This window comes from Bos mutus, chromosome 14 (assembly GCF_027580195.1).
Source record: "Bos mutus isolate GX-2022 chromosome 14, NWIPB_WYAK_1.1, whole genome shotgun sequence".
Lineage (NCBI taxonomy): Eukaryota > Metazoa > Chordata > Mammalia > Artiodactyla > Bovidae > Bos > Bos mutus.
In genome coordinates this window covers 423,861-441,459 of record NC_091630.1, presented here as the reverse complement: position 1 = coordinate 441,459, position 17,599 = coordinate 423,861, and the positions used below count along the sequence as shown (strand labels likewise).

The following is a 17,599-nucleotide window of genomic DNA, read 5'->3' as shown; positions in this document are numbered from 1 at the left end:
TTCAAAATTCTTTTCAAAATTATTAATCAGACATGGGTTAAACTTACTATCTCCCCCAATATTTCTCTGACTACTGAGTTAGAATGAGCAACTGGGAAAGTTTGCATGAAAATTTTATTTTTAAAAATTATCTTAATTTTTAACTATACATAGATATTTAGATATAGACATTTGAAATGATACATAAATTTTATAATTTATGTCTAACTGATCTTTTGTAATTTATAAACTTTTATAATTAGAAGTATTAAATATCCTGTTTCTCTGATTTGTAAAGAAAAGGCTTGGGGCTTCCCTGGTGTCCAGTGGCTGAGGTGGGCTACCGGTGTAGGGGCCAGGTCTGACCCCTGGTCAGCGAACTAGATCCCACGTGCCACGACTTAGACCTGGTTTAGCCAAATAAAATATTAAGAAAATAAAAAAGACAAAAGGTTTAAGAACACTGAGTGATTTTTAAATAAAAACTGCTCAGTGTGATGCAGAACAGATTCCAAAATAGCAGCATTGTCATATCGCTCCAGGACTGTGGTCACAATTCTGAGTTCCCCACGTTGTTTTTAAATTTATAGAGCCCGGTGCAAACCTGATTGTTGTTCATTCTGCTGATATTTTTAGATGTTTTACACTCTATTTTCCTTTACTAAGTCCTGAGTTATTACTAGCTTATTTTAGGAATAGCATTCTTTTGTGAATTCATTTTAAGACTTTAGTCCAATATTTTTCTCCCAGATCTTTATCTGTCACTTGTGTTACAGACTCATCTGTGTAGGGATTATTTTTCACCTAAGGTGAAAACCCACTAGAGTGGGTTTCCCTGCCCTTCTCCAGGGGATCTTCCCAACCCAGGATCAAACTGAGGTCTCCTGCTTCACAGGCGGATTCTTAACCATCTAAGCCACCAGGGAAGCCCACTTACCTACGTACCTATCTATAAATTTACTACTGAGTCATGTAGTATATGATGGTCAATTTTCCTTTCTTGTATAATCTTTGTTTTTCTTGTGGTTGATAATCACCTTATTTTTAATTTGCCCTTTCTTCTGTAGAGGCAAAAATACTTTTATGTTTCTCCAAAGCCTCCAACATTTCTGCCACACACCTGTTGTTAAATTTATTGTATATTCAAACACAACAGTTCCTTTTTATTTCTCATAGGTTTTTTTCTGGAGTATTTCATATTTTAGTGTATTTTGAACAAAATGTGTCTTAGACCTACTGACATCTTAGAGACTTCTCTTTCCTCTTTTCGTTTGGAATCTCCTATTCTCTAGACCCCTTGACCTCCTTTTTTTTTTTTTGGATTACTCCCTTGTTTGGTTGGAGCATGTCTTGCATTAGCTTCCTGAGTAAAAGTTTGTTCTTGGGGCATACAGTTTTCAAGCTCTTGCATGTCTGAAAATATCTTTACTAGATTGATAATTTGTCTAGACTTCCAGGTTAAAAATTGTTTGCCCTCAGAATTTTGAAGACATTGTCCCCCGTCTATTTTTTTGGCCACTTGATATGATATGTGGGATCCCCATCCGGGGATTGAACCCACACTCCCTGGCCTGGAAGCACAGTCTTAGCCACTGGACCACCAGGGTAGTCCCTGTCCCGTAGTTTCCTGTTGCTGTGCTCCTGCTGACAAATCTCATACTAGTTCTTATCCTTTAAAGTGGTCTTTTTTTAGTTTGCTTTTGCCCCCTTCTAGAACTTTTACCTCCAGAAGCTTTGTCTCTGGAAGCTTTATTCTGAATCTTAATGTGTGTACCCCTCGCTTTCCACTGTCTAGTGTATTAAACCGTGTACTTGATGAGCCACATCAGTACAAGATTCACATTTCCTAAGTCTGAAAATTTTTCTTATAATATAATTTTCTTTAATATAATTTTCTTACAATATAATTTTTCTTATAATAAATTATAATTTTTCTTATAATAAAATTTTTCTTATAATTTTCTTTAATATAATTTTCTTATAATTTTTTTCTTTAATATAATTTTCTTTCACCCATTTTCTTTCTTCCTAGAACTCTTGTTGGTTATATAGCAAGCTTTTTTTGGATAGAATGGCTGCTCTTTTTTCCTGTTTCCATATTATTTTTGTTCTAGTTTCTGGGGGATGTCTTGCAGTATTTTTTAATTTTGATCTCTCCGTGCTTAATTTTAAAAAATATTTTCATGGTCATTGACTGTTCCTTTATCAGATCATCCTGTACTTGTTTCATGAGTATAGTATCTTTTCTTATTTTTGTGAAAATATTAATTGCTGGTTTGGTGATTTAGTCGTGAAGTCATGTCTGATTCTTATGACCCCATGGACTATAGCCCGCCAGGCTTCTGCGTCCATAGAAGTTTTCAGGCAAGAATACTGGAATGTGTGGCCATTTCCTTCTCCAGAGGATCTTCCCGACCTAGGGATTGAATTTGGGTCTCCTGCATTGCAGGCCGTCTGAGCCCCCAGAGAAGCCCTTGTGAGAGTATTAATCCCAGCAAACTTTCTTTGTTACCTGGAATGCTTTTGCTTCTGCTGGGCTCCTTTTTATTTTTGCTTGCTTTAGTCTTTCTGTTTCATCCCAGACTTGGCTTTTAGTTTGGGGGGGCCTAGTAAATAATACTTGTTTCCCAAATTTGGAACCAACTGAGAAATAAACTTAAGAAACACACTGATGGAGATAAATTCCTAGATTGAAGGATATGACTTTTTAGAGCTATAACGGGTTTTCTGCTGCATATACCCAGAATTGAATTTACTCCCTGAATGATAGCCAGAGCTGGGCAATCACAGATCAGGCCTGCTGTGGCGGGGCTTTCACCACCATACAGAGGCATCCTGAGGATTTGCTCACTCAGGTGGAAGTTGGAAAGGGGAGTTCTGATCAGAACATGCCTTGTTTCTTTTCCAGACCAGCTCAGTGGGTGATGGGAGGGAGCAGGAAGCTGGAAGAATTGCTGAATTGAACTCTTTACATGTCTGAACATGAGACCATGAAATGCAGAGTTCCCTGTCCCCTCTACCCCTTTCATTAAATGTCTGGTGATTTTTTTCCCCCCTGTCCTGTTTTAACTGGGAAATTTTATGTGTCACTCTAATGTAATATTTGGCAAGCTTCAAGAGTGGTGGAGTAACTATTCAACATTTTGTTTGTGAGGTCCTCTCCTTAATTCTACCGTAGTGTCAGTATCTAGCTCTTTTCTCCTGGGGCATTCAGTTTTTCAAAGGGAGAATCCTTTCATCTTTGCAGTGGGGCATCTGTAGTTGCTGTCTTTCTGGCCACCGGGTTGAAAGTCTGACCTTTCAGTATTAGCCTCTGCTTAATCTTGTAGTCTAACCCTCCAGCATCAACACCAGCTTTTTTGTTGTTGTTCAGTTGCTAAGTTGTGCCTGGCTCTGCACCCCCATGAACTGCAGCATGGCAGGCTTCCTTGTCCTGCACCATCTCCCGTTCCTGATAGGCTGTGATCTGAGGTTCCTCCTCCTCTGTTTCTACCCCAAAATGAGAGCAGAGTCATCTGGCTTGAGGGCGCATCCATTATCTGTCTTGCGGGACCTTCCTGTTTCGATTAACCCTTTCTCTGCTCTGCTGACTCAGTTACCACTCCACCATCATCTTATCCTCCAAAATTCGTTGAAAACTGCCGTCATTTAGTGTTTATTCTTTTGTTGTCCTTTTTTAATTCCTCAGTTGTGATTCTGAGTTTTGAGTAGGAGAGGGAATAGACGGACATGACCAGACCACCACGCTTAACTGAGAGTGCTGCAGGTTTTATTTTCACGTGAGCACCCACATAAGGCCGTTCTTCATCCTCTGCGGTGTGTTTCTGAAAACTTCTGTAAACTTGTTTTGACTGTTGCTCACCTTTTAGTGTTAACAAATTACTCTGTTTCACATAACTGGAAATTCTTCTATTACCTTCAAATGAGACTGAAAGGAAAATAGGCCTACACAAGAATGCTGATTTGCTTGAGAAATTCATTTCTTTTACTTTTGAAAGTATTTCCCCTAAAATACAGTAGCTCACAGGGTTTTAAATAACAGTTATATTGTTAATCATATTGATTTGTTGTCTTATAGAAAGGAGAAAGTTGGCAAAGCAGCGTGAGGTGATTTCTGTGGATGAACTCAAAAGTCTGCTAACATGCACAAGGGAACGCTTTTTAGGTCATTTTGATGCTGTTCTTCCTAAAACAAGTCTAATAAAGACAGACAAAACGTCCAGTATGTTACATGGTAAGTTTTTGTTACTTTAAATAGTAGTCCTTTTTTTGTGTGTAGCATTTATGAGAGTTATTATTAAAACTTATAAAATGTATTGATCAAAATCTATCAAATTGTAGCAGTAATATATTTGTGTGTACAAGTATGTGTGTAAATATCAATATGTTGTATTTTTCATCATTTAGACATTAGAAATTTTCTGATGACCTTTTTTGTTAAGCACGTTCAGTATAATTGTTTTTGAGCGAAGGAGAAGCACTTTAAGGTAATTCCTCTTAAAACTGTTACTAAGCTGCTGGAATGGATGGGTTTCTATTAAGCTATATTTTCATAAGATGAGAAAAGTAGAACTTACTAAACTTAATGTAGTTAAAACTACATATAATAAGATGCTCCACACTTGCCATTTGTTATAGTAGGAAGTCACCAAACTTACTGAAGGAGCAGGAAATCATTTCTATATTAACTTGGTATTTCTTTCTGTTTTCCTGCTTTCTGTTCTAGTGATGAATTTGCATGGAGTGAAGCTCTTCAGGATTTAAAAAGGACGCGTTTAACAGTTGCCTGGCATTGTAAATGTATAGGATAATTTTTTGTTGTTATTCTGTGAAAATCATTTTTATCCCATACATTAATAAGAAAATGGCCATAGAATCAAATTAATAATAATGTTTGTTGTGTGCCTTTTCTCTATTTGATGCCAGGAAGGCACACAAAGAATTAAAAGTTTGGGTGGGTCCTTGACTTTCAACAGGCTTATGATCTAGTTGGAAAAGAATATCAGCACAGCGTCTCGTGCCATGTGTGAAGGCCAGGCCTTTGGGGCGAGACGGCCAGGGCTCAGGCCTTCAGCTGAGTGCCTTTGGGCAGGTTCTTCAACCTCTCCATGCCTGGTTCCTCATGTTTCAGATGGGGATAATAATATTACCCAGTTATTATGGGTAATATTATGGCTTAGTATGAGGATTAACTGAGGTGATTCCTGTGAAACACTTAGAATGTAATCATCTCCAAAAGCTGTGACCGGTCACTCATGCTGCCATTGTAGCTGCTGTTACTATCAGTGCACCTTAGTCACCAGGTCACTCCTGTGACTCACAGGAGTGCTTGTCTGCCCCTTAATATTTAGCCTATGGCATTTACATTTATATAGGTTGCATACTCAAATTTAATAATTTATATTGTAATATTTAGGGGGATAATTAATATTTACTTTTATTTAACATGGCTTGTATTCTTCTGTGAACATAGCCTGTAATTGTTCAGAACTACTAATGATTTTTTTCTTTATCCATTTTTTGAAAAGCCATGCCAGCATTGTAAAGCAGATTATTTCATCATGAAGCTTATTCTTCCATGAAATAGTCCGTATTTCACCACCCTTATTAAGAAGCAGGAACTACTATACTTGGATGGTGTTTGGTTGGGGCAATCCAGTATAGACATTAAAAATATTTTTAACTATTGAAGACTAAATAGTTTAAAAGTAAAGGGAGAATGGTATGCAGTTGGCTTCTGTTTTCATCTGTGATTAATTTTTTCTTTTTAGTTCAAAAATTTCTTCCCAAATCATTATCACTTTGTAAGACCCTAAAGTATAAAATGGGTATTTTTTGTCAGGGTTGACAGTTAGTCAAACAGCTAATGTCCAGTAATTTTCAGTCAATTTATTTTGGAATCCATTAGTACAGTTAGTGATTTTGTCAGTCTTGAAACATTGAGATGTCCTCATAATTAATATTGAGAATGGAAGATGGCCCTCTGTCTTTAATGAGAATTGTAGATTATCCAACAATCTCAATGTTAATTCACTGCACCATACTGACCAAAAAGATAAGACACTCTTACATATAATACTTTATTAGTAGTAAAATAGCATTTAATGTTAGTGATTTACTTGAAAATGGATATGTTAAAGCATCTTACATTAATATATGTGAGAATTATTTCTAAAGTAATCTTTACCCTCAAACGTCTTAAGTTATTTATGGTATTATTGTACTTTTGAGAATGAAGTAATCTTTTAAAAATATAAATTTTTCAGGATATTGGTGCTAATTCCTCTTTCTAATATGGAGATCACATATTATATCCCATATATTCTCCACAGAGTTGTCTCTTTTTCATTTAGAACTAATTTCACAAAAATAACAAAGTTATGCTTTCATTCCCTATGAGTCCTTGCAGTGCTAATTCCTCTTCTGAATTCTAGCCCATAACTTTTATTATGAGGAGAATGTAAAATAAAGCTCAATACTAATTTTTTTTAATCATTTCCAAAAAACTTTTCTATGCCATTTTGCATAGTTCAGGTCATCAGAGACGCCCTTAATAAATGCCTGAGGCAGGCATTGCACAGTTAATCCAGCTGGTTCTTACGTGTGCATCTACACGTACACATCTTTATATGGCGAAATCCAGTGTGTCAGTACCGTTCAGTACTCACATGTGTTTCTTTCTCTTCAGATAACAGTTCACTGGAGCTTACTTCTTCCCGCCTAGTGGAGACTAATCCTCTGGAGTGGCCAGAAAGGCATGTCCTTCAAAATTTGGAAACTTGTGAAAAAGCTAAACAAAAAATGAGGTAACGTTTAAATAGCTTATTATTTTTTATGATCTTTATTTTTTCTTAATCCTTAAATTGTGTTTAGGAAATAGTAATTTATGGTTTTATTGTAAACGATATGTGTGCTTACTGTAGATAGATAGATGGGTAGATCGAGATAGACTGTTGCAGAGTAAGGTGTCCAGGAAATGCTCTTCCCCTTCCATATTCTACTTGTCCTTTCTGGGTGTACATAATCACAGGTAATAGGTTAGTGTATGACTTCCAGAACATCTTCCACAGAAGTACAAAAACATATGAATATGAAAGAGAAATTTAAAAAATATAGGAGTGTGTGTGTGTGTGTGTGTGTGTGTGTATGTATGTGTGGTCACTCAGTCGTGTCCAACTCTTTGTGACCCCATGGACTGGGGCCCACCAGGCCCCATGGCCTGGGATTCTGTCCATGGGATTCTCCAGGCAAGAATACTGGAGTGGGTTGCCATTTCCTTCTCCACAGGAATGTGTAAAATAAAGTAAAAGTACTCTTTTCCTTGAGGCCGTTTTAAAATGTTCCTGTTTTACATTTTATGTTTGTATATATTAACTGTCTCTAAGAGGCAGTTTGTTTTCGCTTTGTTTGGGTTAGTATATAGCAGGCACTCAGTACATCATAACTGTCTCTAAGAGGCAGAGTTTGTTTTCGCTTTGTTTGGGTTAGTATATAGCAGGCACTCAGTACATCATAACTGTCTCTAAGAGGCAGAGTTTGTTTTCGCTTTGTTTGGGTTAGTATATAGCAGGCACTCAGTACATCATAACTGTCTCTAAGAGGCAGTTTGTTTTCGCTTGGTTTGGGTTAGTATATAGCAGGCACTCAGTACATCATAACTGTCTCTAAGAGGCAGTTTGTTTTCGCTTTGGTTTGGGTTAGTATATAGCAGGCACTCAGTACATCATAACTGTCTCTAAGAGGCAGAGTTTGTTTTCGCTTGGTTTGGGTTAGTATATAGCAGGCACTCAGTACATCATAACTGTCTCTAAGAGGCAGTTTGTTTTCGCTTGGTTTGGGTTAGTATATAGCAGGCACTCAGTACCTCACTGTTGAGTGGTGGAAGAATGGAATAAAGAAAAGGGATTTGACTGTTGCATTGCCCTCCCAAATATTGCAAATCACGTTCATATTTTTAGCTCCTCTGCTGAGAACATTTATCACTTCAGATCTGTCTAGTCAAAGGTATGATTTTTCCAGTAGTCATGTATGCATGTGAGAGTTGGACTATAAAGAAAGCTGAGCGCCAAAGAATTGATGCTTTTGAACTGTGGTGTTGGAGAAGACTCTTGAGAGTCCCTTGGACTGCAAGGAGATACAACCAGTCCATCCTAAAGGAAATCAGTCCTGAATAGTCATTGGAAAGACTGCTGCTGAAGCTGAAACTCCAACACTTTGGCCACCTGAGCAAAGAGTTGACTCATTTGAAAAGACCCTGATGCTGGGAAAGATTGAAGATGGGAAGAGAAGGGGATGACAGAGGATGAGATGGTTGGATGGCATCACAAACTCAATGGACATGAGTTTGAGTAAACTCCGGGAGTTGGTGAAGGGAGGCCTGGCATGGTGCAGTCCATGGGGTCGCAAAGAGTCGGACACAACTGAGTGACTGAACTGAACTGGTAACATTTTGTTCATAGATAGATATCAACAAATATTTACTGAGTACCAACTGTGTGTTAGGCTCTCCTGTTAGAGCTTGCCTTTTAAGAAGGAGAGACAGTCAACAGAACTCAATAAGCAGACAAGTAAACACAAGGCTTGGAAACCTATCTGTGTGTAACGAATGAGGCTGCGGGACTGAAGGAGAGTGGTTTTATTTGTTGGCATGGGAGGGATGGCGGGGCAGGCACCCTGAGGAGTTACGCTGGAGCTGAGATCTCATGGGTAAATGAGCAAAGCATGTGAAGGCACTAGACCCTTACAGGTGTTCATGCGGTCTTTGGATCATAAGTGCCTTGGTAAGCTTTTCATGGATTTTCTGTCAGAGTGATGTGATCTGATTTTGCAAAATAACGTACTTTTTTGTGGTGAATGGATTGTGGGAGGAAGATAGTAGGAACAGACAGATCACTTAGGTGGCTTTTTCTGTAGGCTGAGAGGTAACTTTGAGTTCTAACTAGAGCAGTAGTGGAGACAAGTTTGGAGAATATTTTGGTGCTAAGCTAGGGAAAAAAAGAAACTTCCTGTTTTTTTCCTGCCCGTTTTCTCTGAGAAGAGAGAGAGAGGCATCTGAGACAGTTTAGATTTCTGGCTTGAACAGCAGGTGGGTGGTGTCCTCATGGTTTGAGGAAGATGGGTAAGTTGAAACAAGGGTGGGTTTGGGGAGAAAGATCAAGAATTCTGCTTTAGGGATGCTTTATTTGACCTGTGGATTATGCATGTGGGCATATTAGGTGGAGAAATCTGGGAGTTTGTTTGGAGTTATCACCAAAAGGGTTTCTTTAATATATGCTAGTGGATGAGATGACATGGTGAGGCTGTATAGAAAAAGAGGAGGGTGTAAGGCTGTTCCCTGGGGCTCTGTGACATTCACAGCTCAGGAGGAAAACGCCAGTCTAGAAAGAAGATGGAGGAAAGGACAGGTTGCCCATGAGACCTTGGATTTCCTGCTCGTCGATTTCAGATTGTGTGTTTCCACTTCCCGTTGTGAAGGACGAGGATGGACATCCCTGCTTCTCTTTACCTTTTATCCTCTTTCTTCCTCTGCACCTTATGTTATTTTGCAATAGATAATCTTTTTTTTCCTTAAAGTTATTTTTCTCCCATTTTTCTGACTTGATACTCTCATTTGGACTGACCCTGTCTACCTGCACAGCTGTTGTCCTGGTATTTCTTTTGGTTACATTTCTAGATTAGATTAGACCTGTATTTTCTTGGATCTCATATCTTAATAAGAAGTCTGATGTGACATGGATTTTTGTTCCTTAATAGGTATTTTATTCTGTCTCTGAAACTTTTAGAATTTTCTGTTTTCCTTAATTTTCTGAAATTACATGAGGCCCTCATGGTGTGCAATGTTTTGGTCTTGAGGCTTTTGCCTTTTTATTAGCTCTTGGAAATCAGTTCAGTCGCTCAGTCGTGTCCGACTCTTTGCGACCCCATGAACCGCAGCACGCCAGGCCTCCCTGTCCATCACCAACTCCCGGAGTTCACCCAAACCCATGTCCATTGAGTCGGTAATGCCATCCAGCCATCTCATCCTCTGTCATCCCCTTCTCCTCCTGCCCTCAGTCTTTCCCAGCATCAGGGTCTTTTCAAATGAGTCAACTCTTCGCATCATGTGGCCAAAGTAATGGAGTTTGAGCTTCAGCATCAGTCCTTCCAATGAACACCCGGGACTGATCTCCTTTAGCTCTTGGGAATATTCTTCTATTATTTCTTTGATAGTATTTGTCCTTCTGTTTTCTTTCTTCCTTATTTGTAATGATCTGTTTTACCTAATTTTAGATGCCTCAGATTGATTTTTCAATTATATTTGATTCTTCTTTCAATAATCCATGTCTTTGGACTTTCTGGGCAGCTCGGTGATAGAGAGTCAGCCAGCCAACGCAGGAGGCACCAATTCAGTGCCTGGTCTGGGTCGGTCCCGTGTGCTACAGGGCACTTTGTGCCACAGCTGCTGAGCCTGTGCTTTAGAGCCTGTGAACGGCAACTGTTGAGCCCGCATGCCACTACTGCTGAGGCCTGGGAGCCCTGGAGTCTGTGCTCCACACAATAAAAGACACTGCTACGAGAAGCTGGCACCTTGGAGCTAGGAAATAGCCTCCGTTCTCTGCAATTATAGAAAAAGTCCATGCAGCAGCAAGGACCCAGCACAGTGAGAAAAATAAAAAAAGTTTGAAGAATGATTCCATAAAAAAAATCATAATAGTCCATCTTTTCATCTTTTCTGCTCTGCATTCTGGTATATTTCCTCGACCTTTACTTTCATCTTTTCCAATAAGTTTTTGGCAGCTATTAAAAAAATTCCTAATAATTCTTTTTTGTTATCTAATCTTTTTTCATAGCAACCTATTCTTATTAATAATAAGAATTGAGACGATACTCTAAGGATATTAATTTATTAATTGGAATTTTCTTTTAACTTGTCTTATCTGTTCTTTAAATGATCCCATTATCCTTTAGATCTGTATCATTTGTTCCTCTGCTGTTTTTCTCTTCTGTGCAGCTTTTTAGTATCTGGTGGCCCTTGACTGTTCACAGCTGAGAATTTAGTCTTAGACTGTTTTATGTTGGTAGTTGCCTACATTTCTCTCTATATGTGTGGTTCTGTTACCTGCCTGCTGTCACCAGAATTTATCCTGGGAGAAGGGAGATGAAGGGCAGCTGGGGGGAGGTAGCTTGGGTGCTTTCAGTTCAGTTCAGTCGCTCAGTCATGTCCGACTCTTTGCGACCCCATGAATCACAGCATGCCAGGCCTCCCTGTCCATCACCAACTCCGGAGTTCACCCAGACTAACATCCATTGAGGCAGTGATGCCATCCAGCCATCTCATCCTCTGTCGTCTCCTTCTCCTCCTGCCCCCAATCCCTCCCAGCATCAGTCTTTTCCAATGAGTCAACTCTTCACATGAGGTGGCCAAAGTACTGGAATTTCAGCTTTAGCATCATTCCTTCCAAAGAAATCCCAGGGCTGATCTCCTTCAGAATGGACTGGTTGGATCTCCTTGCAGTCCAAGGGACTCTCAAGAGTCTTCTCCAACACCACACTTCAAAAGCATCAATTCTTCGGCGCTCAGCCTTCTTCACAGTCCAACTCTCACATCCATACATGACCACAGGAAAAACCATAGCCTTGACTAGAGAACCTTTGTTGGCAAAGTAATGTCTCTGCTTTTCAATATGCTATCTAGGTTGGTCATAACTTTCCTTCCAAGGAGTAAGTGTCTTTTAATTTCATGGCTGCAGTCACCATCTGCAGTGATTTTGGAGCCCAAAAAAATAAAGTCTGACACTGTTTCCACTGTTTCCCCGTCTATTTGCCATGAAGTGATGGGACCAGATGCCATGATCTTCGTTTTCTGAATGTTGAGCTTTAAGCCAACTTTTTCACTCTCCACTTAACTTTCATCAAGAGGCTTTTTAGTTCCTCCTCACTTTCTGCCATAAGGGTGGTGTCATCTGCATATCTGAGGTTATTGATATTTCTCCCGGCAATCTTGATTCCAGCTTGTGTTTCTTCAAGGGCTGTATTCTGGGGGTTTCGCCGCTGATGGTAGGACAGGCACTTAGTTCTGGATCTTCAGAGTACAGTTTTTCTCTTAGAGGTAAAAGCATGAATCTAAGATGTGGAGTGGGAGGGTGTTCAGGTAGAGTTCTGAAAATGTATCAGGTGATGGCTGCCCGTTGCCACTCTGAGCTCTGGATTAGAGCCTGCCTGTGGTTTCCTGGGAGACGAAGACGTAGTCTGCCTTCTCTATAGGTTCCTTTTAATTCCTGCTGAGGAGTATTCTAGTCATTCCTGGAATTCATTGAACCCTTTGGTCCACTCCTCTTCCTTCTTCCTTTTTGAGCCCTGTTATAAACTTAGTGCCTGGTACTTCAGCATTGTGATTTTTCTTCTTTTGAATGGAGAGGTTAATGTGTATGTTTGATGCATCATCTTGAACCAGAAGAAGCTTGTTTGTAGTTTAGGTGTAGCTCAAATACCACCTTTCTCTTAAGGCTTGTATAAATGCTGCAGTTAAAAGACTGTGCTATTACTTCTTTCATGAGACTTGTTTTATTGTGCCTTTCCTGCCTCATTCTACACTGATGTATTTATCTCCTTTCGCTCTCCTTCCCTCCTTTCTCCTACTTTAAGTCATACCTGTACACAGTCATGAACAGTGATTAGGGGTCTATAAATTATGATCAGTGAACTTTTTTTTAGTACCTCACGGTGATAATTACAGAGTAAATACTCAATACGTATTTGTGGACACTTCAAAATATGGGAGGATACCATCTGATTCTTGGCTGGAAACCAAAGTTATATAGTTTCATAATTTGTTTTATGTTAAAACAGATTCAGCTGAAGAATAAAAGACCATTACAGAGTGACATTCAGAAATCATAAGGATTTGGTTTTGTTTATTTATTTGGCTGTGAGTGAAAGTCACTTGGTTGTGTCCAACTCTTTGTGACCCCATGGACTCTACCATCCCTGGACTTCTCCAGGCAAGAATCCTGGAGTGGGTAGCCTTTCCCTTCTCCAGGGGATCTTCCCAACCCAGGGGTGAAACCCAGGTGTCCCGAACTGCAGGCGGGTTCTTCCCCGCTGAGCAGCAGGGCAGCCCTTGTTGGCCGTGTTAGGTCTTTGTGGCGGGGCGCCGGCTCCTCTTCGTGGTGGGGTGCCAGCTCCTTGTTGGGTGCTTGGGCTTCTTGAGCTTTGTCATGCAGGTGAGGCTTGCTGCTCCGTGGCATGTGGGATCTTACTTCCCTGACCAGGAATCGAACTTCTGTACCTGTACTGGAAGGCAGATTCTCAATGACTGGACCACAGGGAAGTACCAGGAATTTGGTTTTAGACAAACTCAGTCACCTGTTATGTGACTTTGTTGACTCATCTGTAAGATGGAGATAACAAGCCCAGTTCTACTTCAAAGTTCCGAAAATTTAATGAGATAATGTATGAAAAAATACTTTGTAAGTTTGGAAACACTAAAAAGTGTTGTCAGTGTGTCTTGTTTTGTTTTTTACTCAAGATGTATCTTGTTGGTATACTTTATCACAAACGGGGCTTTTAAATTTTTCTGATATTTTTATGTCCTGGGTTCTATGTAAATGCAAAGTATGCATTTCCCCATCACAACTGGACTATCAAATGATTGAGAATAATATTGATTAAGATTTTGTTAGTCACTGTTAGAGAATGGCTATATAGAAATTAAATTGACCTCATCATGTAGTTCTTACCCTCCTGGGATACAGCGTTTTGAGTGTTTTCTTGTTTGACTGTTTTTATGAGATATATATTTTCAATTTAAAAATAAAGGGAATGAGTAGAAGAAAGAGACACTGTTGTATAGAAATATGTCTTAAGGCCATAATGTCAGCATTTTAATTGTATAATTATCAATAAAAATGCTTGAGTGATTAATCAGGAAACAGTTGAATTAATACAAAGTCAGGAAATTAATGTTCTGTGCAGGTATTGAAAGATTTTATTTTTGCTTTTGTGACAGAGTAATAGTATGATTTGTAACTCAATGCTTGAGAAAACCTGTAGCATTCTCTGCTACTGTTTTCTTCTTTCCAGTTTTTAAAAACTGAGCTTTTTGGGTTCATAGAGTGATAGAGTAGAATTGGTACCTAATTCAGAGTCAGGCTAGTTCTGATTCTGTCATTTAAAAAATCTTGGCACCATGGGTCTGTAAGGCACTATTGTGTGGTAAGAATAGTAATCGTTTTTTAGGCTTGGTATGATACGAACTTTACAAAGTTCTTATTTTCAGGTGTTAATTTCATTTCGAGATAAGACCTGTCCTGTCTTTTTCAAGGGACTTTGTGAGGATTAAGAATATATTGTAGGGACTTCCCTGGTGGTCCAGTGGTTGGGAGTCCACCTTGCAATGCAGGGGACACAGATTCGAGCCCTGGATGGGGAACTAAGATCCCACATGCTGCAGAGGAAGCAACAACTGAGCCCTCTCACTCCAAAGCCCATGGGCCACAAGGAGAGCCTGTGCACAGCAACAGAAGATCCTGTGCGAAGCAGCTAGACCTGATGCAGCCAAATAAATAAAAATTTAAAAAAAAAGAGAATATATTGTATGCAGTTTGAAAAGTATGAAGTCCTGCATATATTTCAGGTATAATAACAATTTAGTATTTATTCATAATGTCATAATCATGGCTAGAAGAGATCTTTGAGAAATATCTGATTACCATCTCATTTCATGGTTGTGCTTTACGTAATCTTTGAAGTTTATAGAACATTGGAACATTCGGTTTCTGCCTTCAGAATTTACAATATTATGGGGCTTTGGAACATACAAGAGAGTTTAGATTTAAATTTTATAGATTTGATGACTTCACACTAATAATGATGGTGTGATAGTATGATAATGATAGCATGAATGTAATCAATCATGCCAAATATAAAGAATATAATTATGTGTATTTTAGTTAAGTAGTAACATTGTTTTGACATGATAACTGCAAGTTTTCCTGTAGCCTACATACAGATTTTTGAAAATATGCTTTGATTCTAAATGATTTACAAAGATTTTACTTTTTTTCTTTCTTAAATGTGTAGATCTTCAGTTTTGTGTGTGTGTGTATTTTTCTGGTTTCTGTTCATAGCAGCTTTTCCTGACCATGGAGAATTCTAATCTGCTTTTAATAAATCTACATAATTTTTTTTTCTTCTCAGAACTGGTTCATTACCTCGTTCATCTGAACAATTGCTGGGCCACAAAGAGGGTCCACGGGATTCAGTCACATTATTGGATGCTAAAGAATTGCTTAAATTCTTTACCTCAGATGGATTACCAATTGGAGATCTTCAGCCTTTACAGATTCAAAAAGGGTAAGTTATAAACTTACAACTTCCAATTAATTTTTAAGGAATCATTTTAAAAGCACATTGCCTCTTATTTCTTCAGTTATGTGTTTAGATCTAACATCCACTTAGATGTTCTGTGCCACTTTGACAAAATCTACAAGTTTGAGCCCAGTGTTTATCAGTTGACCTTAATTCTCACACGTCAGCCTAATGTTCTACTCTTTGTAGTGTTGAGTATAAAGGAAACAGGAATAATAAAAACCACCTTAACATATTTCTTATAGAAGTGAGCTTCTATTTCGTAGACAGATGGCAATACTTTTTCAGAAAAATTATAATTTGACTTGCAAAAAATTTTTTTAATTCTCTTTTCTATCACTTTCTAGTTTTGACTTTACTACTACTTAATCATAACATTGTCAGTTATGCCTAATAGTAGCAAAAAGGATAGCCTTTCAACTGAGAAGAATGGGAAAGTATAATAAAAATGATTTTGAAACTATACCAAGTAAAACTCACTGTCAACTTGAATACTTTACAACTAATTTGACTTCCAAGACAGCTTCCACTAAGTTGCTAATTAATAAAATCAGTTCAGTTCAGTCACTCAGTCGTGTCCAACTCTTTGCAACCCCATGAATTGCAGCACGCCAGGCTTCCCGGTCCATCACCAACTCCTGGAGTTCACTCAAACTCACGTCCATCGAGTCGGTGATGCCATCCAGCCATCTCATCCTCTGTCGTCCCCTTCTCCTCATGCCCCCAATCCCTCCCAGTATCAGGGTCTTTTCCAGTGAGTCAACTCTTCGCATGAAGTGGCCAAAGTACTGGAGTTTCAGCTTTAGCATCATTCCTTCCAAAGAACACCCAGGACTGATCTCCTTTAGAATGGACTGGTTGGATCTCCTTGCAGTCCAAGGGACTCTCAAGAGTCTTCTCCAACACTTAAGTTCAAAACCATCAATTCTTCGGCACTCAGCTTTCTTCACAGTCCAACTCTCACATCCATACATGACTATTGGAAAAACCATAGCCTTGACTAGATGGACCTTTGTTGGCAAAATAATGTCTCTGCTTTTGAATATGCTATCTAGGTTGGTCATAACTGGGTATTGCAAAATCGTGACATGAAATACTTGTGAGATTTGAATACCTTGTTCACTGCCCCAGTTTCTTCTTGTTAATCCATTTTTCTGAGAATCTTCCAAAGGACTTTAAAAATTATAGAACATTTTGATTACTTTTACAAAGCTTGTTTTGGCAAGTAGGACTCTTTGCGACCCCATGGACTGTAGCCTATCAGGCTCCTCCATCCATGGGATTTTCCAGGCAAGAGTGCTGGAGTGGATTGCCATTTCCTTCTCCAGGGGGTCTTCCTGACCCAGGAATCAAACCCGGGTCTCCCACATTACAGGAAGACGCTTTACCGTCTGAGCCACCAGGGAAGCCCGAATTTAAGGGTTGATTTTGGAAAGAATTTATCATGTGCGTGGTCACTAAAGAGAGAGAGAGATGGGGAGCAACTTAGGAGATATGATGGTCTTAATAGTTCTGAGTTTTAATGACTTAATGATTTTAATGACAAAAACAGTATAATTTTAGAGTAATTTTCTTATAGCTTTGAGAGATTGATAATCCTTACTGTGGGAATCAAGAAAGGGAAGAATTATATATACGTTTTCATCTATTTAGTTATTGGATTCCTGTCCTTCCAAATTATTAAGCGTGAACTGGCAGAGTCAGATGGGTTTGCCAAAACTGAATTATGTAGGTTGTACTCTTTTTGACCAGAATGTCTTTGTAGCTGCAGTGTCAAGGAGGGATACTATTAATTCTCCCTGTAGCTTACCAGTAATTTATCTAGGGAAGTTTTATATAATTCCTTGATGTTAGTAAAGAACTGTGTCATTATCAACTATATCTTGTGTTAAAGTTGAAGGATGAGCTTTCATGGTAATGACTCAAGGACCTGTGGGCTTTTATTAACTGTCTACTGAGGAACCACCTGAAAAGCAATATTAAGCAAAGTACAGGAACGACACCTGTACATATAAACGAAGTATTAAACATTGACAAAATCCATACTTATAAAGCATTTCCTTCAGAAAGAACAAGGTGTGAGTAAAATTAAACACAAATAGATAAAGTTGCTGGGAGAGATTAAAATAAATGGAAGACAACGTGGTAAAAGAAGGAATTGAAATGCTAGGCACCTAAATAGTTTTATATTACAGAATTATTCCCTTGAATAGCTAGTCATAAAATACTGGGATCATTGCCATTTATTAGTGTTACTTTATGTGAAGCACTT

At 38.8% G+C, this 17,599-nt stretch overlaps 1 protein-coding gene across 3 annotated transcripts in view; it reads left to right on the top strand.

Moving 5' to 3' along the window:
• MTBP (MDM2 binding protein) overlaps positions 1-17,599 on the top strand; it is an 80,303-nt gene that overhangs the window by 40,710 nt on the left and 21,994 nt on the right. For all 3 annotated transcript variants that reach the window (XM_070382857.1, XM_070382856.1, XM_070382858.1), the window contains 3 exons: positions 4,058-4,213; positions 6,668-6,785; positions 15,157-15,312. In XM_070382857.1, coding sequence (XP_070238958.1) covers positions 4,058-4,213; positions 6,668-6,785; positions 15,157-15,312 — 430 coding nt within the window. The remainder of the gene's footprint in view (positions 1-4,057; positions 4,214-6,667; positions 6,786-15,156; positions 15,313-17,599) is intronic.